This window comes from Argopecten irradians, chromosome 1, assembly GCF_041381155.1.
Source record: "Argopecten irradians isolate NY chromosome 1, Ai_NY, whole genome shotgun sequence".
NCBI classification, from domain to species: domain Eukaryota; kingdom Metazoa; phylum Mollusca; class Bivalvia; order Pectinida; family Pectinidae; genus Argopecten; species Argopecten irradians.
In genome coordinates, this window is record NC_091134.1 from 25900025 (window position 1) to 25926728 (window position 26704).

General features: G+C 34.7%; 1 protein-coding gene across 1 annotated transcript; it reads right to left on the reverse strand.

Annotated features, from left to right (window-relative positions):
* Positions 1–5118: 5118 nt before the first annotated feature.
* Positions 5119–18314, reverse strand: LOC138322053 (uncharacterized). Its single transcript, XM_069266110.1, has 12 exons — positions 18194–18314; positions 15461–15955; positions 15085–15218; positions 14198–14261; positions 12790–13034; positions 12235–12418; positions 10788–10950; positions 10026–10174; positions 9795–9889; positions 8696–8893; positions 7948–8014; positions 5119–7395 (listed from the first exon to the last, which is right to left on the reverse strand). Exons 2-12 carry the CDS (start codon positions 15876–15878, stop codon positions 5291–5293), a joined length of 3822 nt encoding a protein of 1273 aa, XP_069122211.1. The 5' UTR covers positions 15879–15955; positions 18194–18314; the 3' UTR covers positions 5119–5290.
* Positions 18315–26704: the final 8390 nt, after the last annotated feature.

Here is a 26704-nt window from a genome sequence, read left to right on the forward strand (position 1 = left end):
GCTCTACCGCAGACAAAGCATCAGTTGAACAGTAATTAGTGTTTGATGATGTATATTTATGTTTAATTAACACAAAAAATAATATAAAATAATTTATTTCGCCTTTGGTGCGTGCGCAATCAGTACTTCCTTCCATATAGGATATAGTGACACCGAATTTTTTCGGGATGCAATTAATTATTTTTCATATTTTTAATTTTAAGTAAAATCAGATGCTCAAATGGTGGTAATGGTGTAAAGTAAGTAACTTTTGTAACTGAAGCAAAATACTAAATCGTCTGCTCCTGTTTTTGATAGTGAAAATATACCATTTGTCAGCGGTGGAGCATCTTTAAAGCAATCTCACCTATCTATTATGTGAAAACCGGAAAGCATGATGTTTTCCCTTCTTTGTGAAGCGGGAAGAAAACGTAGATGTTTCTTTTTCTTTCCATCGATGTGTTTGTTTACAAAAATGTGTGATGCATTTATAATGTTCTACTATCCAGACTGCTTTGACAATATATTGAACTTCATTTTTATGGAAATGACAGCGTAAAGGATTTCCATCACATTCCCTTTTTATTTGAATGCAGCAACAACTTTTATGTAATATAAGGCGGTTGATAATTAACTAGAGCAAAGCATACATATAGGTATATAAAGGATCTTACATGAGTGTTCATTTCATATGAGATTTTATGAAACGATTCTAAGAAGTTTTTCTTTTTGCGAGCCTTGACGAGCAAAAATTAAAACTTCTAGACGAGTTCCATAAAATCTCATATGAAATGAACTCCAATTTAAGATACGTTTTATCACATAACTCTAAATACCTACATAACAAAGAATTTCACGTCAAAATACATTCCGAAAATCCAGCAAAAGCCGCCATTTTGTTCCGTCGTCCTCAAAACTCTGATGTCACGTCTATTTTCCTGACGTCGTTTTATTGTTTCTGTCTGACGTCACAATGAATATCCAGCCATTGAAAATCGCTCATATTACACTAGTGACATATGAAAAAATATTACTCGAGCGAAGTCAGTGGATATCAGGCGGATTATGTGATAAATATATAACTGATCTAGATACATGGTCATTGACAATATATTTAAAAACTTAAATCTACCACAATATGATGAAGGAAATTGTAGAATGTTTTGATGGCAATGCCAATGCATGCATGCTCCAGGCCCGATAGCAGATTTTCTGCAGTTGATGCTTTTGAAAATAGATATTGTTGTCTAATGTAGCTGCATTATAATATTGAAACAAAGTCACATCAGCGTCAACATGGAATGGTTCTCCAGTATAGTTAGCAGTTATTAACATGTTTGCGAGTGGATGTGTTTGTGAAGATTTTAAGAATGCGGAAACGATTTGCACAAATTCTTTTTCTCATTTTGTTGGTTTCAGCCTAATATTCTCCGATGTTCAGTGGCTCCGCATCAATTCACCACAGCCTCCAGTCGATGACATAGCTGACATCCATTCAACATTGATCTCTTGCATGCGCCCTCCTAAGCCATGTTGTGTATGTAAGAACAATATGCAGCAAGACTTAAAAAAAACCTTCTGAACTATTTAAAGACAAACTAATATTAAACAGAACTAATTTACGGTGTTACGATTTAAACCCAGATGAGAACTTGAGTACTCAAAACGATAATTGCCAAGTTTTTGATTACCAAACTCGTATACCAAGTTTGATATATATCATTTCTCTTAAAGCGAAAGGCATTTTATCCATCCGCTTCCTCTTTACACGTATGATCAACGTGATCATGGGACAATTAATTTAAAGCTGCTAAAGAGTTTCTAATGATAAATTGTATCTAATAACGGAAAGAATTGCATTGATTTCTTAAATTGAATGAGTCATAGGAATGTTCGGTTTTTTCCACCTCATCCTTAATTTTGAGAAAAAGTGGTAAAAAGAATTGTTAACGAACGAACGGTCGACGGATCAAGGACGAAAGGCGATTGGAATAGCGCACCATCATGACGATGGTGGGATAAAATCAGTTGAAAGCATTACAGTAATTAAGAAGCTTCCAATTCAGCACAATCTTTGCAACCAAATGTCAAGGTACATTGTATCGCTTTAACTTCCGTTTCAGTCTACTGGTAATGGTAACCTTCTGTTCGACATCTTGTTATTTTTTTTTAAATTTTGCTATCAACTAATGTTATTTCGGGTGAATATAACAGACTTATTACGTGTAACCTACATTACTGGTTATGTAGAACACATTTATACACGTATACTCCTCTGAAGGATAAAGTTTTTATATTTCTGTCTTGTTTTTGTACTCGATTTTGTAACGTTAAATAGATATGATGTATGTACCATAGTCAAGAAAATACATCTTATGAATTTATAACAACTATGATCATTAATGTTATATGTGTCGTACTTTTCATCCTCATAATATACCAAGTACGAATAAGATCTGAAAACGATTTTTTGCAGTACTGCCAAAATTAATTGGACTCGTATTTACAGTGCAGTGAAATGAGTACATACGGTCAGACCATGAAGCCAAGTTGCAGTTTCACTTCACATTTTTACAGTTATTAGTAAGTGTAAAGTTATTTCTGCAGTTATGTTAAAACAAGAATTGTACTGTGTATTAATTTTTGTAATAACTATTGTTCATAAGGCATCATACATGTTTGTCAGTCAATTTGAATACTTTTTATAGCTTAATTTCAATAGATTACTGGAGAAATAATAACATGTCAAAATTTTCGTTCAGTTATGACAAGTCAAGTTTTGTTGCATTAATTCAAGATTTCATCAATGGAATTCAATTTCCTCTTAAGCAAATCCCAAAATGATCGGAGCCCCAAGACAGTGTAAGTATCAAATGAATTCACTGTATCAATTTCTATTATGGAATTAACGTTTCCTCCTCCGCAAAACCAAAAATGCTCATATATCTATAGCTGAGCGTGAATAAATGCATTATCTAATTCCGTATTGATGTTTTCAATAAATTGATCTGAAAGTGAATAAAAAATACATGTATACGTCGTGAACCAAAAAAACGGTGATTCTTCCTTTTGGACAAATCGCATGTGGAGTTAATTGTCATGGTGGAACCACTGGTCGTCAAGGAAACATTGCTATTCTGCATATGGACGTAAGATCTCCCACTCTTTGTATTAATGAATTACATATACATCGTCGTTTATCTTCGATAGTGATTCTAAATAAACTGACTCAACTACTGCAATGTACATGTATTAAGTACATCTCTAAAACTGCACACTGTAGCCCTTTAAAGCGTCATTCACCAACAGAGTGTGCTACACGTTCTGTATGTAAAACGTATGTCTTTGTGGGGAAAAAACTCGAGATATAAAATTTCGTGACTTTGGCAACTATATAAAACCTACACAAACCAATTTTGAATCTTTTGATTATTCGTGTATGTCATATTGTTTCATGTGGTGCAAAATGTCTTCAATAGGCTTTTCATGTGCAAAGTTAGTTTGGATTGATACTATACATGTAGTATAAAAATTACGGATTTATCAAATGCTATACAGGTATGGCTCTTTTAAATCGATTAAAGACGCTTAAGACAATATCAATGACTTCAGAAACTGAACTTTAATTCATTGGAAAGGAAATGGGCGGCATTTATCACTTATCAATATGTATTGAAAAGGAAATGGGCGGTATTTATCACTTATCAATATGTATTGAAAAGGAAATGGGCGGCATTTATCACTTATCAATATGTATTGAAAAGGAAATGGGCGGTATTTATCACTTATCAATATGTATTGAAAAGGAAATGGGCGGTATTTATCACTTATCAATATGTATTGAAAAGGAAATGGGCGGCATTTATCACTTATCAATATGTATTGAAAAGGAAATGGGCGGTATTTATCACTTATCAATATGTATTGAAAAGGAAATGGGCGGCATTTATCACTTATCAATATGTATTGAAAAGGAAATGGGCGGTATTTATCACTTATCAATATGTATTGAAAAGGAAATGGGCGGCATTTATCACTTATCAATATGTATTGAAAAGGAAATGGGCGGCATTTATCACTTATCAATATGTATTGAAAAGGAAATGGGCGGCATTTATCACTTATCAATATGTATTGAAAAGGAAATGGGCGGTATTTATCACTTATCAATATGTATTGAAAAGGAAATGGGCGGTATTTATCACTTATCAATATGTATTGAAAAGGAAATGGGCGGCATTTATCACTTATCAATATGTATTGAAAAGGAAATGGGCGGTATTTATCACTTATCAATATGTATTGAAAAGGAAATGGGCGGTATTTATCACTTATCAATATGTATTGAAAAGGAAATGGGCGGTATTTATCACTTATCAATATGTATTGAAAAGGAAATGGGCGGCATTTATCACTTATCAATATGTATTGAAAAGGAAATGGGCGGCATTTATCACTTATCAATATGTATTGAAAAGGAAATGGGCGGCATTTATCACTTATCAATATGTATTGAAAAGGAAATGGGCGGTATTTATCACTTATCAATATGTATTGAAAAGGAAATGGGCGGCATTTATCACTTATCAATATGTATTGAAAAGGAAATGGGCGGCATTTATCACTTATCAATATGTATTGAAAAGGAAATGGGCGGCATTTATCACTTATCAATATGTATTGAAAAGGAAATGGGCGGCATTTATCACTTATCAATATGTATTGAAAAGGAAATGGGCGGCATTTATCACTTATCAATATGTATTGAAAAGGAAATGGGCGGCATTTATCACTTATCAATATGTATTGAAAAGGAAATGGGCGGTATTTATCACTTATCAATATGTATTGAAAAGGAAATGGGCGGCATTTATCACTTATCAATATGTATTGAAAAGGAAATGGGCGGCATTTATCACTTATCAATATGTATTGAAAAGGAAATGGGCGGTATTTATCACTTATCAATATGTATTGAAAAGGAAATGGGCGGCATTTATCACTTATCAATATGTAAAGACTTAGACAATAAGTTGAAGATGGAGCAATTTTAGTACAAATTAATTTATAAATTAAATATATCCCATCCTAATCAAGACATTGTAATCACACTTTTTAATAGCACAGGAAATGACAATATATCTTATATATGTCGTTTTAATATTATCGAATTCACTTTCATGACTTTTTCTTAAATAATACGAGCCAAACCGATGCTTTGTCCTGAGAAATTAAATATACGATCAAGTCACAGAGTATTTTGAACATTCACAAACCTAACGGTATATGTTTATGGTTACAGTTTTAACGTTTAAACTGCTGGTTCATCTTTGGTAGCGACATGAACCAGTGTTGAGGCATCAATCTCGCCAATAAACATGGATTCCTGATGGACATCTTCTACCACAGGATGTGAGACGGATACATCTGTTGATGTCGTTATCACAGTGCCATTCATTAGGTGTTGAGGCTGAAGTAACAATCCGTTCTTGATGGACCCGTCTGTGTGTCCCATTAATACATGTGTCTCTACCTCCTGGAAAGATTCAAACACTGCATTGCATTCACTACATATGTAGAGCGCTGGTTCTTCCTCTCCCTCCTGAACAACACTGTCCAAGACCTGCGTTGGTTCTAGTTGCACTACTTCAGGCGTGACTAACTGTGTAGCCTCCATATTGGAAGACTGAGCATCCAACGACATCATAGCATTTGATAACGATACCTGTTCCGATTGATTCAAGCCCTGATCAGACAGGACAAGAATCACGTTTGACTGCGATTTCTGTCTCATTGCAACTCCCTTGCATTTTGGATGATGATTCTTTAGCGTGTTCTTACAAGAAAATGACCTTCCACATTCTTCACAAACAAAATTGCTCTGGCCTGTGTGAGTCACGAGATGTTGATTCAGGAGACGTTGCATCTTGAATGCTTTCCTACAAATTGGACACGGGAAGGGCTTGTTAGTGGTGTGTTTGAAAAGTTTGTGTTTATTCAAAACGCTCTTGAAGGTGAAGCTTTTGTCGCACATATCACAGGAGTATGGTTTTTCTCCTGTGTGCTTGTTGATATGGTCAGAATACGAGTTCTTATTAAGGAAACGCTTTCCACAGTAATCACAAACATATCTGTAGGTTCTTTCATCCGGATTCTTGTGAATCTCCATATGCCCTTTCAGTGTAGTACGTTCAGTAAACTTCTTGCCGCATATGTTACATGCATAGTCCTTGATGTCAGAGTGGCGCTTCATGTGGGCCTTCATATAACGTACATGGTCGAAGTTCTTCCCACAGATGTGACAGACGGCTGACTTTGACTTAGTATGAACAGCCTGAATGTGTGTTTGTAAGTGCATGAACCGGCCAAATTTCTTCCCACAGTGCTCACATACAGGGATATCATTGTGTATGAATTCTCTGTGTGCATATAAGCAATTAAGGCGAAAAGTTTTATAGTCACACTTCAGACAGTAATACTCCTTCTTGTCTTGATTCCTCTTGATCTGGGATTTTAGAGCAACTTTTGGATTTAACAATGATTTCATTGGTTGTTTAAATGGCTGATCCACTTCAACATCTGCCTCTCCCTCTAGCGGTGACGCCTTCGAAATCATTTGCAATTTACCTTCCTGATCTTTTTTGTTGAGTGACTTGCGCCCAAGTTTGATGGTATCCTCAAAAACTATAGCCGGGATATGCGCTACATTGTCGCCTCTTCGCATCACCAGAGGTGAAGCTTTCTTCTTTGGAATCATTTGATCATCTATTTCCTCTTCAAAAAGACCATAGATATCTTCCATATCATCATTATTTCCAACGTCATCAGGAACTCCCTCGGCTGGATTTCCGATTGCATCTTTTAGCATGGATGAATTCAATGTCTTGTCTTTTAATGATATAGATGAGTCTTCATTAAATGCAGTTACATCTGTGATGATATCATAGTCTGTTTGGGAGGTTTGCTCCTTGCTTATGATATCTAGACTCCCATTCACCACAACTGTCACTTCTGATCTGACATGACTGTTCTCCGTTGTCTTTTTAGCCCCTACCATGGCGGAGAAATCAACCTTCTTACCTCTGGTGGAGTAACGCTTTGGACTTGGTTCATTTGTATCTTCTTTTGTGTCATGTGAGCTTGTTTTTCTCTTCTTTATGACAGACCTCTTTTCTGTAACTGTTTCAGGTGGCTTGAAGATTTTATCAGCATTATTTATAACATCACTATTCTCAATAGATGAAGTAACTCCACTTTTTGTTAGGTCTAATTTTGGAACTTTCTTTGGACGCCCACGTTTTCGTTTGACAGGAGGAATGTCTGAATTGGTGTTGTTTATTACAGTATCCGCTATTTCATGTCCTTGTGGTGCTGCTGTCTCTTTTAAATCACTGTCATTTGTATCGCAAGTAGAATCTGAAGGGAGAATGAAGATATGTATGCAAGACATTTCCTGCGTATAATTCAATGTTCAACTAAATTTTATTTTTGTTATATTGAATTCTATTCACTCAATATCTTATTTAATTAATCTTATTTGGTTTAAGTATTTTGATGGCCATGAACAATTTCAATACTTAGCATCATCCTCACTTTAGATGGAATATTAAAAGAATGCAACTTTTTTACCGACTTGAAGATACAATGTAAGGTTCAACAGAAATGCATAAACACATATTTCTCCACCAAACACTGATCATTTTGCTGGCTTGACACTAAAACCACCAAACACTGATCATTTTGCCAGCCTCAGATTAAAATTTTTTAAATCCCTTCTTTGAAATTATATCTTACAAGTCATCAAGTGCATGATTGGATAACAATTGTTACTAGAAAAGTACTTCTAGATGTACTTATTCAAAGCCACCTTTGTGGCAAAGGTATGGTAACAAGTTATAATTGATGTTTAAAAGCTATAGTTTGGGAGGAAGAAAACATTTATATTTATATTAGTGCCAAACTACCCACCTAGTGCTTTACATTTTCTACATAATCCTAGAGGGCCAATCCCTGGAGACTCCATTTTCAGTGCATGCTGAAATTAAACATACAAGGTGTAAAAAGGCAATGCAAAACTAAAAATATTGCTTTCCCTTGATCTTGCAATGTGTCTTATATAACAGGACAAAGATAGACTTGGCCACATTTAATATGTTAATTTCCACATTTTGAGGACAAAAACAATTACATTTAATGAATCAAACAAAAGACAGCTGCGACTTTAAGCACATATGGCCGGACTAGTACCAATTGTAATGAATTAGTCCGATTGGACAAGTGGCTCCCCACTTGATTAAAATCGGTAAATACTATATTTACAAGAGCGGTGGTCGATTGCATTTTTCAACACATTTTGAGTGCATTCTGTATGCAATTATTTCTGTCAGGATGCATCATTTTGTGAGAAATTCACGAAAGCATCTAAACCATTTTCGTGCATTTAATTTGGACTACTGATTAAATAGTCGGACTAGTGAAATCACAGGGTTTACTAGTCCAAATGACTTGCAGCGTAAAAATTTAACATCACAGACTGAAATGACAAATATTTCCTTCTTGGAGTATCTAGATGTGTTCATGGCTAATGAAAGTCTTATAAATACATGATATTAGATAAATATTTTTCTCTACCATGTAAAAAATTAAATTGTATCTTTTTATTGATGTAAAACTTAGAAAAAATCCAATACTGTAGGATTGTTTATAACCCACATACCTTGTAGAGCAGTTCCTTGGTCAATATGATGTCTTCTAGCCGACCAGTGATTGTGTACTGAGGGGAGGAAATTCCTGGTGCCCAGTCTAAAATTACATCTGTCTCTGTGGTCACCTTACTCAGGACACTGTCTAATGTTGACTGGTCAATAGCCATTATCAGTTTCCTGGACAAGGTTGCTGTGACCTTTTCATAAACCTAAAACGACAGATCATTATTACGTTAAAATAACTAAAGTAACAAAAAGTCCCTATGACCTTCTCATTCTCAAAAGAAGCATGCTGAAGCATGCTCCATCAGCTGAATGACAGACACTGTATTTAACACTAAATACATACCACATCAACTTGCTCTCTTAACACTATGCATACTCTCCCTGTTCTTCTTGAGATTTCCTAAATCTAAACCTGAGTCTCTTTAATCATCTCCCATAGGTTATATGATTTAGTTGGGCACAAATGTAGAGGAACAAGGAAAATACACATTCCTGCTGAGTGTCCCGACCAGGAATCGAACCCGGGTCTACAGTGTGAAAAATAACAGCTCTACCAATTGAGCCAAAGAAGCATTCTTCGAGTGACAGGAACCATATTTACAATATAAAAATTTCAAACGTCTTTAACAATGAATAGGGAAGATGTCATCTTTACAAACTTCTAATTTGTAGCGACTGCACTATATGCCATATGTATTAGTTACAAGAATAATCTAATTGTCTTAAGTACCTATTGGAAATAACAATATAACCTTCGCCTATTGGCTCTTTAGCTACTATCTATGGACGAGTATCATAGTTTTTTTGGTATTCCTTCAATTGTCAAAAGAAATTAATTTAACTTAATTAATTTATAGAAAGTTCTAATTAGAATAATTCTACATAGTGATTTGGTTGGCTTTATGCTTCCAGACAAGATCATAGATGAATTTGCATTTAAGGCTTTAATTATCCCAGTCGCACATTGTACATACTTCTTATAAAATTACAAATTCTAAGTGCAATTGTTATGTTGCTAAGTTTGAATGTTTTTCATGTGGTAATGTATCGTATTTTTAATAAATATATTGACTACAACGTGAACAAACAAAGATTTACACTCACATCTATAGAAGATGCAACTTCTATTTCATCATTTTCTGGTTGGTCCGAGCACTGATCTGCCAGAGTTTCTGTTAAGCTGTCTTTATTGCCAATATCTACAGAGAAAACAAAGTTTAAAATTATTCAAGACTCTTTTTAATATACATTTGTAATCTGAGGAACGAGACCTCTTGTCTCTAACACAGATGTTAAATGATGTTTGTCTTCATATTCAAAGTATGTGACATTTACCACAATGCTTTTGGGCAATGGTCATTTGCTCTAGCGTAGGATCTTCTGCAGCAGCCACATCCATATTAGTCAGAGTTTCCACGGCCTTCTCAGCTTCAGTGAAAGTTTCAGGGATTTCATTGCTGTCTTTATTTTTATACATGGAAAACCTGAAAATATTGAATGTCAGGAGAAAATCATATGCCCTGATTTTAAACAAGATAATAGATCAAGCAGAAAAGGATTAATTTCCAAGTTGAACGTTAAGTAATGTTCTTAAAAATCACATAATCCGCCAAACCATCAGTTTTTTCTCCTGTGTAGTATTTTTGCAAAATTACATACCTATGTCACTAGTGTAATATGACCTAGAGCAATTGTCATTGGCTGGAAATTCATTGTGAAGTCAAGATAGAAATAATAAAATAACATCACGAAAAATGACGTTACCTCAAGATTTCGAGGATGGCAGGAAAAAATGCTGGATTTTCGCAATTCATTTTGACCCAAGATTCTTTGAAATGTAGGTTTTGTAGTTATGTAATAAAAAGTACATGTATCTTAAATTTCTGTTCCATTCATATGAGATTTTATGAAACTTGTCTCGAAGTTTTGATTTTTTTTCCACCAAGGTTTAACAAAGTCTCATATGAAAAAAACACTCACTTAAGATCCTATATTTACACCAGAACAGTTTATTGGGAATAAGGGTATAAGTTTAACACTAAGACTGAACAATGTTTTACCTCAAAATCATTAACTAATGAGACAGCATGATCTTACTTGTGTGTGGATTCTCGGTTTCCCTGACAGATACGGAGATGATGTAAGAAACAGTTCCTCCTCCTCCGGGTCTCCCCACATACCGGACAGTGGTAGTGGTAGCTGATGGCTAGCTTATCATCAGAACTCTGACAGGGCAGGTAGCATATCAGGATATAGTAATCTGGAATCAGGATTGTTTACCTCTTAAAACCCCATAATGTAACAATTTCTTGCTACCAGAGGTTAGTGTGCATATGGATATAATGTTTTTGACGTTATTTTCTCTTTAAGGAAGTGGCTGTCTCCATAATGACATATCATATGCAGTGATGCACACTCTGGAGTAGAAAATCCTACTTAAGATGGCTGGTCGCTACATATGTACCTGTCCTCAGTGAAGTAAACGCATGGGAGATAACTGAGGCGGGAACCAATCTACATTTTTCAAGGTTTCATGGCCATTCCAAAAACATATCAAATCATACCTTTGTATTCCATAAATCAAACCCTTAGTATTCCATAAATGATACCTTTGTACGGAATTAATCATACCATACAATCATACCTTTGTATGAAATTAATCATACATACAATCATACCTTTGTATGGAATTAATAAATCATACCTTTGTATGGAATCAATCATACCTTTGTTTGTATGGAATTAATCATACCTTTGTATGGTATTAATCATACTTTTTATGGAATAAATCAAACCTTTGTATTGAATTAATCATACATTTGCATGGAATTAATTATACTTTTATATGGAATTAATCAAACGTTTGTCTGGAATAAATCATACCTTTGTATAAAATTAATCATTCATTTGTATGGAATTAATCAGTGCTTTTGTATGGAATAAATCAAACATTTGTATGGAATTCATCATACCTTTGTATGGAATTCATCATACCTTTTTATGGAATTAATCATACTTTAATTCGTATGGAATAAATTTACCTTTGTATGGAATTCATCATACCTTTGAATGGAATTAATCATACCTTTGTATGGAATAAATCTACCTTTGTATGGAATTCATCATACCTTTGAATGGAATTCATCATACCTTTGTATGGAACAAATCTACCTTTGTATGGAATTCATCATACCTTTGAATGGAATTAATCATACCTTTGTATGGAATAAATTTACCTTTGTATGGAATTCATCATACCTTTGAATGGAATTCATCATACCTTTGTATGGAATTAATCATACCTTTGAATGGAATTCATCATACCTTTGTATGGAATTCATCAAACCTTTGTATGGAATTCATCATACCTTTGTATGGAATTCATCATACCTTTGTATGGAATTCATCAAACCTTTGTATGGAATTCATCATACCTTTGTATGGAATTCATCAAACCTTTGTATGGAATTCATCATACCTTTGTATGGAATTCATCATACCTTTGTATGGAATTCATCAAACCTTTGAATGGAATTCATCATACCTTTGTATGGAATGCGTTTTCTCCAATGGAGGTTATAATGATTGTGGAGTTGTTGTTCAGCGTTGGGTTTGAATTTGGTGGAAGGACAGAGAGCACAGTGGTAGTAACCCCCACACATACAGGACGGATCTTCACACTTCTCTACAGGCATGTCCTCGATACTCCGTACAACAGACACGTGCCACTGTCAAATCAACGAGAAAACTGACTAAGGGTTGTAAAATACTTCCATTGAGCTCAAAGAGAATCAAGTACTTGAATGTAAAATATGTGATAAGTGATTAAGATCAATCCCTAATTGAACTATTTGATCATTGTACCATGTATTCACAATTACCAATTTTCACCCAACAAGCTCTAAATCAAAATGAAAACTGAAAATGACCCTTACTTTTTGATATGAAGGGCTGTCCCAGAAGATTCATATTAAATTTTGTGCAATTGCCACAATATCATCAAAAGTGACTGTGTCTTAATTTTAGTCTTTCTTACAAATTAAAATACATGTTATATGAAAGTGGACAGTATCTGCAGGGTTATAATTTATATTGTTACCTTGATATTTGGAGCATCTTTTGGATGAGGACAAGTCACAGTAGATACAGACTTATCTACTCTTTGTTGGTCCATTTCCTCTCCTAGTCTCATGTTGGGAAAATGATTTCCCTTGCCCGTCTGGCATCTCCACATGTGTGTTATCAGCATACTTCTGTCCACAAAAATCTCCTCACAAAACAGGCAGTGGAAATGTTCCTCTAAGTTTGGACTACAGTTCTCAAGACACAGCTGAAGAGTTTCATCTGTATGACACCAAACACATATATAATTTAATTTTCTTTATAAAATAATAGTGTTTGGTCCTTTCTATAATTTGGTTTGTTTAGTTCTATGTCCTATTAACAGCCAGGGTTATGAAAGGATGTACCTGATTTGATTGTGGAGGAACATCAGAGTACCTGGAGAAAAACCACCGACCAGCGGTCAGTACCTGGCAACTGCCCCACCCGGAATTTGAACTTGTCACCCACAGGGGAAGGACTTGTATATGTTGGGACATCTAACAAGTAACCATTCAGCTACCGCGGCTTTCTATAAACATGCCGATCAAATACCAAAATAATAATAAGTATCCCTTATCTGAAATGAAAGTTTTCACCACAGGAAAGAGTGTCTGATCTAACTCTGTTTAGTCTTACTCAGTCTGACTTTCAGTCTTACTATATGATCACATCATAGGAGATTCACTGTGTGATATAGCCAAAAATATTTCCAATAACTACCAATTATAATATTAGAAATATAATACAGTGTACCACCACCGACAGTTTTACTATGAGATAGTCCAGGGGTGTAGTGATCGTAAGTGATCGGAACCCCTGGAGTGTCGAGGATGGCAATAAAGTGGCTGAGAAAGAACATGAAAAAAAAAAAATTGCATGCAAATGCAATACTTTTACATGTGAATGCAATACTATTTCATGTGAACGCAAATCTACTGCATGCGATTGCAATTGCGAGTGAACGCAATAATTATTGTGTGCGAAAGAAATAATACTTTTGTACGCAAGATTATATCACTTAGTAACTGACAGTTAATTGTCTGGTTTACTATTGCGTTCACACGCAACAATCATTGCAGTTGCACGCAATTCTATTGAATTCGCAAGCAATACTTTTGTGTTTGTATGCAATACTTTTGCGTTCCCACACAATAGTATATTGCTTTTGAATGCAATAACTTTTTATTTTTTTGTCCTTTCCCAGTCACCTATTGTAGTAAAACCAAGATTAACAAAACAATATGTAATCTGTATTATTCATTATTAATGTTCAATACATTATTTGAATCTCTGTTTCATCGACCAACCACGTATAATTTTTCTAACTACAAAATGCTCAGAAACCTCTTAACAACCAAAGTAAATACCCGTTGGTATTTGATATTATACATTATCAAAATTACCTTGGAAAATGATCTGTGATGGGAGTTTGTCATCGGGAGCTGTCACCAGACTGATGGACTTTTTCTGTGGTTGAGAAAATATGTTATTCGTGATACTTATTCAAATGCTAACTAATTCTTCAATTTGATATGCAAATTATACATTTAATTTAGTAAAGAAAAAGCTATCGTTCTTATATTTCTATTGACACAACACAGTTATTTAACATACCATAGATATATAGATATATATATAGATAATTTCCAGTACAGGAACTATTGTTCCTCTGCACCGGACTCGAAAATGTCATGTTTTAACATATACTGTTCATTTTCCGGTTATGGTAGCCCTGTAGTTGAAAATTATGTCTTCGTTTTTCCAATTAGTATCAAGTCTATTTTTGAAGCAGTTAATGTTTGGTGCTGAAACAACATCTTCTGGTAAACTGTTCCACATCTTACACTGTTCTGATGGTGAAGCTGTTACTCCGTACCATGTACATGTATATAGCTAAAAGATGCTTCACCGGTGACAGAGCATAAATGATACTCATCATTTTAACAATAATTGGTGTCTAATCATGTATATATGTCTAATTAACACAAAAAATAACATAAAATAATAAATTTTGATTTTGGTTCATGCACTATCAGTACTTCATTCCATATAGGACATATTGCCAGGGAATTTTTTCGGGATGCAATTAGTTATTTTCAATATTTTCATTTTTTTGTAACATTAGAAGCTCAAGCTTTTTACTGGTGGTAGTGGTGTAAAGTATTAAGTAACTTTTGTAACTGAAGAAAAATACTAAATCGTCTACTCCTGTTTTTGATAGAGAAAAAATACAATTTGTCAGCGGTGGAGCATCTTTAATGATAATTAAATTGTACCTTACTGTTCTTACCACGGTTTTAATGTGTTTCACAAGATGCGAATAGAAAGCATTTCTCTTCAAAATCTGTTTTTCGCAGCTGGGACAATGGTAGTGGCCTCTAGGTTTATCACCACAGTCTCGGAAACACTTCACAATTATCATATCTGGAAAACAAATCACAAAAACAAATCACAGCCTTGTACATGTTTATTCATTTGCCTGTTGTTTGAAATAATAAAGCATGCATTTTTACATGTCGAAAATTCACAACTAGTTGATGAAGATCTACAAGAACATGTGGATCAAATTAATACATTAAAATAGTGGATGTCTATAATTATAAGTAAGATTAACTTCTTAAAATACAAGTTTTTAGACTAGATGTGATGCATATATTTATACCTACCCTCATACTTGACTGAATGTGCAAAGTGTTTCAGCTCCAGATGATCTCTAACGCGTGAAGGCTTTGCTGGTTTGAAGTGTGACTTGTCACAGAAAGGACAATGTACTAACTTACAACCACACCCTGAATCTTTACAATAACCTAACTTGATGGAATCTGAAAGTGGGATGATGCTAATGTCTGTGGACTTCAGAGGGTAGTCATGGTCGGCCCCGCCAGTGTCAGTCCCTTTTGTGTTTAGATTACTTTGGTTTTCGTCATCTTCAGTTGCATTGGTCATTTCATCTTCTATTCCACCATTAGAAACATCATTACAGGCATCGTCTGCTGTGATGTTATCTAATCTGCTGTATGTTGTCATATTTAAATGATCAGCAGCTATAGACACTTCACTAAAATCTTTAGTAGCTACATCCATATTGAGATCTTGACTATCATCTGATAACTTCAAGGTGAACGTGTCTTGACTTCCATCATCTAGCAATTTGCAACAAACTGAAAAATAAATTCAACAAATAATCATGAAATCCCTTTTTCAAAAAGTTCAATTCATGTATGTGACATAGTCTGTCAGAATGTTGAAAAGCTACCGGTAAATGTCTTGTGTCATGACTTGGTAGTAGGACTATATTTACATGTATTGGTACTTAATTACTGTCTACATGAATGTTGTAAAATTTGCCTTATCAACCATCTCTGTATAACGCGCGTTGTAAACCTGTGCTTCAATTGACCAAAATCAGCACATTCAACTTGGGTATGAAGACCACCTGGCTAAGAAGACATTTTCTCTGTGTCCCATATGTCTGGTCTTTATAGACAGGTTTGACTGTACATACATTAGTAAGTTCTATAGGTAATTATTATGTATGTCTCCTATATAGGTAAAATATTCCAAAATGACATCTAAACTGACATCAGTCATTGTCAAACAAGCTGCACATTAATTGTGAATATAGACTATATAGCTAGGTCCTTCTAATTCTTGTGGGTTTTACTACCCTATATGATGCTTTCAATACAGATGATTATGTGGATTTGGTAATTGCACTATAGTCAGACATGAAAGGGGCTTATACAGTATGTTATCTTTCTTGATGAATCTAGCTCTCCACCTTCAATTGCAACTGCAAGCATGCAAACATATAGTCAACAGTATACCATTATTCAATGGGTTTAATTCAGATACATGTACCATGTGATATCTGATTGTGTAGGACTTGTAATGTTGATAGTCTTGTTCTTATTATTGTAGGTTCTGTATGTTGTGTCGTGGTGTAAAAATGTGTGAGTCAAACGCAGATTGGTAGCTTCAATGCATTTATTACATGTAATACAGATTTATGTATTAACCCCTAGAGTATCCAGGATGGTACAGTACATGTACAAGTACAATTGTACTGCTGTTACTGGTAAAAGGTCCCACTGTGTGTGGGTATCTCAATTATCTTAAAATTATCATTGATTGTGTCTACTTATTACTGTACTATGTTATCATTGTCGTGTGTGGGAGTCTGTGCAACTTTCTGTTTGGATTAAAATTGATATGTACTGTAGGCCTACATGTAGCCTGCTGCCTACATGTATGCTTTTGTAGGTTCATACAGTTGTAATTCTATATAAATATATACAAGGACGTATATGAGAAGGATAAGTCACACTGGGTTTTGTGCAGGTACGACGCAGGAGCTTTTATGTTTGTGCACTGACCATGACGCTGGGCGACAACCATTGATTTTCCTTTGATATCTGCCAGCCCAGCATTTGATGTAGCTTGTGGGTGAGAGGGTTACCGTCTTACTTTATGAAGCGTGCGGTCATTTCATGACCTGTCGTAACTTTCTAACAAAAATTTAAGACATTTCTTCTAAATCTTCCAGTACTTAACGTGAAATTTGATTAATTTTACATTGGTCTATGGTGTTTTGTTTGTCTCGATAATACAAGTATTTATTGAGAAAAATGTTTTTTATCCCGTTCATAGTTTTTTTTTATTCCCGGTTCATAGGCGTCTCGCGTGCTGTTTAGTAACTTGTTAAGAGACAGTGACAAATCATTCTCACCTATAAATCCTTGATATATATGATTTCTTAGGCCCAATCACCAACTGATACTGGCAGGCGACCAGTTCTCATTGAGTTATAGCCTACCAATTCTCGCTATCACACCTATAAAGCCTGTAGCTGACCGATAACCTCTCAAATAATGTCATCTTCTGATTTAAAAGACACTTTCATTATGAGTTCAACAAAAATTGACAGAAAATTCTTGTTTGATCATAGTTCATACAAGTACATGTAAGCTTTCATGCGATGTCCAGAATTGGTAGTATATAGATACTGTACTCGACAAGAACTGGTCGCCTGCCAGTACAGTTTGTATTTCAATTTATATGTTTATAAGTAAGCATTTCGACATAAATGACACCGACTGTTAACATGAAATAACAAAAACTAAAAAGGTTTTGTTTTGGAAACCTTATATCTTATTAGTGTAAGGGGTTACGGCCTACAGGCCTTACAGATAATCAGTAGCTCCTGAAGGTGATATCTTTTCCGCTACAACAGTAGCTAAACAGTTACAGTAGGGGACTAAAAGTTAACAGCAAATCAGACAGATTAGTGTAGCCACGCTACGTTCTCATTCATAATATCCAGGCAGTGTCTATATGTTTACGTTACAATTCCTGCTAATACACAATATTCATTTCGCTTAAGTTTTCCCGAGACAAACCTTATGTTATTAAATCTTCATACTGTTTTCGTATTGTTGCATTTGTACAAATAGAAAGTAGCCTCGTCTGCTATCAATCGCACTTCCCTCAAGTTGATACTGCATGAAAATGGCGTATCAACTGAATCCTAGCGCAGCGACGTCGTGCGGCAATCAGACATCACACAATCAAAGAAAGGTAACTCTTGTTACCATGAAGCAAAAATTCAATGTGTCGTAGATTAAAAGTTTCTTAAAATAAATAGCATTAAAAAAACTATAGCGATGGCCTAAGATGAGACTAGAACAAATAACAAGTATTTCTTTCCCCAAAAGCTAAGAAGGCTTTCATATAGCATTAGGGTATACGTAGGATGGTCAAACTTTTACAACATGGTACAACTTCGCGGTAAATTATAATTATCCGTCTAGCTTATATATAGACGAACTTAGCTAGCTAATTATCAGTGAATTACACGATTGTCTATAGTTAATCTGAATTAAAACTCAAAAGTAACTGCATGGTAGGTATATGGGAGACCGGGGCTAGGCCCCTTTTTTAAAAAGTTATTTTATTTATTTTGTAAATGATTTCTGAAAATATATCTTAAGTAAGGCATACTTTGGTTGTACGCAGTGTTCTCCCAAAGCAAGAGATTTAGATGGTGTTTTATTTAAATTATCTGTTTCTGCCAAAGCTGACAGTGCAAGTCAAAAAGTTGTTGTTGGTTTTTTTTTTTTCATTTTTTTTTTCTTCAAAATTCGTTTCTGAGACAGCCCCTTGCGTTTCTAAGGGCAGAGAGTCGCCATATTGTTTTAACTTTTGATACAACACAATGCATCCTCGATACTCCAGGGGTTCCGATCACTTACGATCTCTACACCCTTGGACTATAGTGAAATTGAAGGCAGCTCAGCTGAAAATATTTGACCAATCACAGACCAGCAAAGATTTCCTTCGAAGACTACAGAGAGAGCGACGCCCAACTTTAAAGCCACACAGTCAACCACAGTGTACCGTTATACGGTTCTTTTGATGTACATCAAAGGACTAAATTACCTGTTCTGTTCTGTTGCCTCCAGTTTTACGATGAGATAGTCCAGGGGTGTAGAGATCGTAAGTGATCGGAATCCCTGGAGTATCGAGGATGAACACAAGGTATCGACCCCTATATAAAGCGCGTGAACAACATACAGGTGCACCGGAACAAGGACGTTATAGGGACTAAATCGTTAAAAAAAATCATGTAATAAAAGATAAAAAGAATTGTAGAACTGAAAATAATTGTAAAAGTTTATACTTTGTGTTATAACAAAATTTAAAAGTTTGTATAACCATTTAATTTGTTCAAAATGGAGAAAAACTGAAAATAAATAGAAACGGCCTAGTCACTAATTCATGTTATTATCTTTCGGCGAGTGTAAACAATACCTATGTGCATGCGCGATGCGGGAACATTCAAAACATCCGATCGAAGGAAATCTCATCTGTCTATAATGGCACCGTGGAGAAGGTTAACGGAATCGGGGTGCGCAGGAGGTGCGTACCTCTGATTTAGGAGGTGCTGGGGCGGCATTGGGGGGGAGCTGGAATCAAAAACTCACTTGTAATTCAAAATTCAATATATATCTAAACTAGATAGCTTGACCTAAATTGATATGAGAAATATATAATACAAATGATTAGATTGTAATAAAATAAACAAGATAATTGGTACTTCGTAAATGGACAATTATACATATACATGTATAGCAAGCATCTTTTTGTTCGGCGTATAATTCACTACTATCGTTTACAATTATCTTTAAGTTCATTTTTTCCCTCTACTATACATCTTTGGAATGTTTTAGACTATAACATTAGAAATTCTCCTTCCATAAATTCTTTTAAACTCAATATTATGAAATCACTGAAAACAAACACAAATTTCCTTTTGCAACATATGGACCAAGAAAACTTAAAATCCTCCATTGTTGTCTAAGAAACCGAGCAAGTTCCCTAAATTACCACCTTTTTAGAGCAAATCTTACCGATTCTGCATATTGTCAGTGTGGACATCCCTGTGAGGATAGCTATCACTTCTTTATTGTTTGCCCTTTGTATGCCAATCATCGAGCAATTCTCAACACTGAGTTATCGTGGTACGAAGGCGCCATTAACGTTGATATTCTATGCGAAGGTGATCTTAACATTTCAATCATCAATAACATGAAAATTGCAAAAGCTGTACAGCAATTCCTGGTAAGAACGGGTAGATTCGATTGATCGACTCTTTCTCCCTCTCTTTATCTCTCTCTCTCTCTCTCTCTCTCTCTCTCTCTCTCTCTCTCTCTCTCTCTCTCTCTCTCCCACTCTCTCTCTCCCTTCTCTCTCTTTCGCTCTCTTACTTATTTCCTATATCATTTTGTAAGTTGTCAAGATTTTTTTTTCCCATTTTTCATTGCTTGTTTTATGTATAATAATGGCATCACACGAATACTAAGAGTACAAATTAATCTATTTCTTAAACCAATGAATGGGATTAATCTCTATCTTTCTCCCCCTCTCTTACTAGTTTAATGTTCTTGGTGTTTTATGTGAATTCATACTATTTTGTTCCATGTAATCACGTGACTATTCATTTATGTATGTTTATATTTTCTATATTTCAGGAGAAGTCACATATAAGTTGGAAAAACTTAATGACTTATCCTTTTGTCATTTTATGTCAATAAAATATGTTTAAACTAAACTAATTCATTATGCAGTTACACATTGTAAAATGCCTGTAGTAATTTCATAATTGGATGATTTACATCAATATACAAGGGTTGTAAGGTATAAATTATTACAAGGACGTATCCTTGATTATTATAACTATCTGGATTCCTATCTATTCCACAGATCTCTCTGATCACGAAAGTGTATAACGGATGGACATAGGTGTTAAATACGGTGTTTGTCACTCAGTTGACGGATAATGCTTCTTTGGCTGAGTCAGTCGGTAAAGCCGTAGTTTTTCCCACCGGAGACCCGGGTTCGATTCCTGGTCACTCAGCAGGAATGTGTATTTTCCCTGTTCCTCTAAATTGGCGTCCAACTAAATCCATGGAAGGTGGCTGAGAGTCTTAGGTTGAGATTAAGGAAATCTTCAGAAAAACGATAGAAGTGTATATTATTTTGCTCCAAAAGAAGTAAGGGAAAACAACTGTTTGAGTATAAACCAGCTCAACAGAGAAATGGCATACTTTTGGGTTTAATCATTTACAATTTCAAACATCAACATCAGTGTTTGAATTTATCGTCGGTAAGCTACGGAATCTATAAACATTTGTTCAGTGATAATACACAAATATCTACCTGTTTCGACGTGTTTTTTCCGATATATCTCTATGCAGTTTTGAAGTGTTTTCGTGTGCAAAAAAAAAGAGGCATTATATCTTGCTTTATTCGAATTGGAAGTGTAACACTTAAGTGTTTCAAACTACGGAAATTATGGCAAAATAAGTATCTTGACAGACAAAGATATACATGTATATTTAATTTTTAATTTGATAAAGCATTGCGATTAACTTATTGTTTTGTTTCAGTAAATGCAAATGGATATGCTTAAGATAATACATTAAAGTGCTAACGTTACTAAGCCCGGCAGATCGTTCCCTTTCCTTATACAATTTATAAACTGTTTACCGTTTCCGTTACGTCTACGAATATTGATATTACATCTTATGTTAATGAGTTTTACACTACAATGTCTAAGCAGACATAAAAGTGTGTTCTTAACAAAGAGGAACACCGATAGTGCTCAACACAAGCTTCCAAAACAGATCGTTTATAATGATGAGTTTGGCTGTGGTCCCTTCCCATTGTCCCTGAGATACTTTATTCGTTAGGGACTGTCATTATGATATTACGTTGACACCACCGTAAATAACCAACCATTATAAACACAGTACAACATATATGTCTGGGAAAAGCTATAATAGGTGCGGCGTCTTACTATGTTTGACACGCTACATTCCGTTATATCTAGTTCCATTGCGAACTAAAGCACATACCAACTTGGGAGTCGTGTATCATTAATGTTAACAGTTATCAAGGATTCTGATGATGACGCAATTTCAATACTCACGTGAGAGTAGTTCAGTGCTTAAAAGACAATATCAGCACGGGTTTTGGATTAATGATCTTTGGCTCGCCATAGTCAGTTTGTAATGGACTTCCTCTCAGAATGTCTTATGGGATACCGAGTAACGTTACAAGGAAAAAAAAACAAAGGAGAGATTTGACTACCGTAAGTTGTGACATTGCAGATGGGTCCGAATAGCTTTCTGGGATACCACGATGTCCTGCCCAATGGTTGATATCAGACACCATCATATAAACAGTTATAACATACTGTGCAATACATCTATGTAAAATACAATGCATTTTAAATGCAATAGGGAGAACAGGTATGATTCTAACGCACTATCTGTAAAGCCAGATAGGCCATCTTATGGCGAAAAACCAACATTACTATTGTTAAATGTTTAAGGGAATGAATTGTAAAGGAACTAATCAATCAACTCCACAAAAAAAAAAAAAAACAAACATTTCTATTGAATGGATTATCAGTCTTTCATTTCGACTCATACACTATCCCTTTTATACTTTAAATTTTGAAATACTGAAAAGGAAATACATGAACTTATATACATACATGTATATCGAAATAAATGCGATTACGTAGACACACGCATTAGCACTTTCATCGTAAATAGCTTCATGATATGTTTAGTATTTGGATACAGTTAATGTATACTGTTACTAGGTAATAAGTAATATATTACGTCATATAAGAGTGATTTAATATGTTACGTCATCATTGTACGGGAAGAAAAAACATATGGTAATTTGTATTAAATAATACTATTATAAAGTGCATACCCTTTTCTCTGAAAAAGTATGGAATGCTTGCGTTTTGCAAATGTGCAAATGCTCACGTAATTTTATTTTCTGTACTATGGAGTTTGGATGTGCTACTTGTGTACTCTTACCTTAGCTCTTAGTGTAGTTGCATCCTGGGCGTATTAGCTTTCGTGATTCCGTATCTAGGTAGGGTCTGGTAATAAATTGAGAAATTCTGAATTTGGTTCCGAGTATAGTGTGTCTTAGCGAATAAACTATGGAAACGATACGGCATGAACCGAACAAGTAAATTTTATCAGACTGTTAAATCATTTTACTGAAATGTTTGTTGTTAAGTGATTCTGATGAACAATTTGATATAATTTTCATTTTCATCCTGATATATTCAGTCGAATGTGTGTGCGTTTAACTGTTTCACAGCTTTGTTATTATGTCCAGTCTCTCTGTTCAAACATAACTTTGATTGTCGTCGCTATTTGTCATTGCTTGCTTAATCTCCACATTTGGTAACAACATATTGAATATTTTCTTTAGTCTTTGACATTCAAAGGGATTCATTCAATTTTTTTGGTTGTCATTTGCTGTTGATAAATACAAGTTTTTATTCTACAGGTTCTTCAATGCATTTTTTGCGGTTACCAATATTAAGGATGTACACCTCTGAGAAGTCAAAATTTTCTTGTATCAAACTTTTTTCTCATATAGATTTTTGGAAAAAGCAGTTCATGCCATACAAGAAAATGGAAGAAAAAACATATGTCGGTGTGCTTGTTTTTGAGCTATTGTCATTCAAAGATACCAATTTGACAAAATCTTGGATTTTTTGGGATTTTTGCCGTTTTGACCATATACACAAGAGTTTAAAGCCATAATTTCCTAATGAGATGTTTGATATGTATGGAAGTTTGAAGAACTTATTTTCCTGTAGTCTTCTTTAAAAATATACAGTTTTGATTAATAAGACTCATATTTTTTCTCATAATAACAACATATGCTACCCCTACCCAACCTGAACGACATCGGGCATTACACGTGATTTATCTCCCCTCGGTAGCTCCGGTTGCCCCTACCCCTTAATTTTGAGCTACAAAGTACACCATTTTCAGCCATTTTTGCCAAATTTAACCCTTTATAGAAACAGTTGTGGTATTAAACTTTTGTTGATATTTTGCATATCAATAGGAAATGGTTGTTCTTTCTAAATTAGGCAGAAAAGGGGGGGGGGGGGGGGGGGGGGGGGAGGGTCAGTGTGCTTACTTTTTTGCCCCATTTGAATATGTGTTATTTTTCAGTATTTAAGAGTAAAAAATAAAAGTGCTCAAATTACCATTAAATGTAAAAATAAAGTGACAAAAGCTTATCACTTCACGCAATAATGCTCAATATTTTAATAACCACGAACCTAGTAAAGATTAACAGCATACAGCTAAAAATATTTGTGCAGTGATGATTTAAGTAAAAACAATTTCAGTAAAAAATGGTTAAACTATGGCTCTACTCAACGAGGAAAAAGACACAATTTTAAAATGGCTGCCAAATGGGTCATTTCTTAAAATCCCTGTATAAAAAAATCTACTGAAAATAGAAATGTAATTTTTTGACAAAATTTGCATCTGGCAACTTACTACAGATATTGATAAAATATATTTGAAAATCTCATAACTTCTTTGATCTTTGTCGAAACGAGACTTCAACGGGACTGAAACCTCAGAAGAATACATCCTTAAATAATTATTAACTTTCCTTAATTACCTGACTTACATTATATATAATAAGGGCGCAGCCCTTCGTGCCCGAAGGGCGCAAAGTGCGAAGCACTTCTAAGGTAACACGCGTACGTACACGAAAATATAACAAAAACAATCTTTTAAAATTCAATCCAACACACTGACAGCTTCAGTTTGCGGCCGCCATTGTTTTACCCACTGTAAAAAAATCCCATCAGCGTGATCCGGTACTTTGAAGTCATCTCATTATATTATCAAGCTGTTCAAACGCTTTAATGATCCGACGAACATACTAATCTTCATCCGGCAGAAGTTTATGATCAGTGCTATTTGCTCTTTATTTGCAAGCGTTCAAGTGATAGACCACTTTCAATATAATCAGCTAACCAAAAACAGAATATCTGTTACGGAAATAAAATGTGGATTTCCTTCTCAAATGGGGGTTTGTGGACAAGGACAGAGTGTGAATATATGAATAAAAATAAACAGAAAATTCGGTCGGCTCCGTTATTTCCATAAATTGAATTTTTTAATATAGTATAATTAATGGTTTACTGAAACATCTGGCTGCGCCCTTTAAGGCCTTGCCTTCAGTCATATTAATAATAATAAAAATTCTGTAAGAGGTTTCTTCATAATTACAATTGTTCTGAAATCAGAACGATTTTTTAAGTGTTCTAGAAAAATTAATGTAGTGTAACTTTTTTTCACTGCTGCCATACTTGATAGGTCTTTATCACTACTGTGTTTATTCCCGTTGAAAACAAGCGTTCTGACGCCCTTCGTGGGTTAAGTTTATTTTCCGAATTTAAAGTCAACAAAAGAAGCGAAACAGTATCAAGAAACAATGCATTTTCAGCTCTAATATCGACATTAGTCGGGCACAAATACCGGATAATAAGAATTTCCTGTAATAGTTGCAATAGGAAAATATTTCGATGTCAGTAAATAACTGTTTAATTTCTTTCGTTTGATTCAATTCCTAAATTTGATGACTTGATCCCGAACATTTCAGTGACGTCACTTTTAGGAGTGAATGAAACGGCAGGCAGTCCCACCAAACAGAGACATCACAATCACCGGAATGACGTCGCTTACATATTTCCCAAGGTAGTAAAAAGGAGTACACACTCATTCGGTTTAGTGAATGCATCTTTTCTTGATCATCAAAGAACCGTTTCGCTTTGAGCGAAATTGTGTAAATAATAGGCAATTTGGTTTCGTTTTGAATACCATCTTCTGTATGTATAATGAAAACGTTGCAGGATAAACAGAATACACGGTCACTATCTTACAATACAAGTTTTATTCGGTGCCGACATGGAAAACCGAGATGACTCGGCAAGACCTCCTAATCTCATCTCATCGCACAAACGATAGCGGCATCGATATTAATTAAAGCAAAATACATGTAAAAATGTCCAACGACGGAAATATTGCAAGTATATTCATTTTTTACATACACTAGTAATTAGAAAAATCATTTATTTCATCTTGACTAAATGATTTGCAAATCCCATACACTGCCTGCAAGGAGACGTCCTTGGCCTATCGCTACCCACGATGCTCTCGATCGTGGTCTTATATTATGTAACTTTTCATGGTATATTCAATCTAGATATATCTGTTTTCGACAGTTAAATTTCTATGAACATGTGTCAAACAAGCAGTCTCAACTGCTATTCCGAGACCGTAAAATGCAATCTTGGTCACCTCAGCCAAAACACAGGGACACGCAAATTATGACAGAAACGTTTACTAGTAATTTGATACGTATGTCATTCAAAAGTATTGGAGACCTTTTGATATGCACGTGTAAATTATGGCGTTTCAAGTGGCTGCCCGTATTATTTTTTTGTGAAAAATGAATTATACATATATGTTATAAAAAATTCGGTTAGTTTTTTTTATTGT

Bases quoted from the DNA above. Each gene is read 5' to 3' on its own strand.
- LOC138322053 (XM_069266110.1), bottom strand. From the start codon at position 15,878: ATGGATGTAGCTACTAAAGATTTTAGTGAAGTGTCTATAGCTGCTGAT. The intron at 8,894-9,794 runs GTGAGTGTAAAT...CTGTCGTTTTAG, and splicing joins AAGTTGCATCTTCTATAGAT to GTTTATGAAAAGGTCACAGC. The intron at 7,396-7,947 runs GTGGGTAGTTTG...TTCTCCCTTCAG, and splicing joins TAGAAAATGTAAAGCACTAG to ATTCTACTTGCGATACAAAT.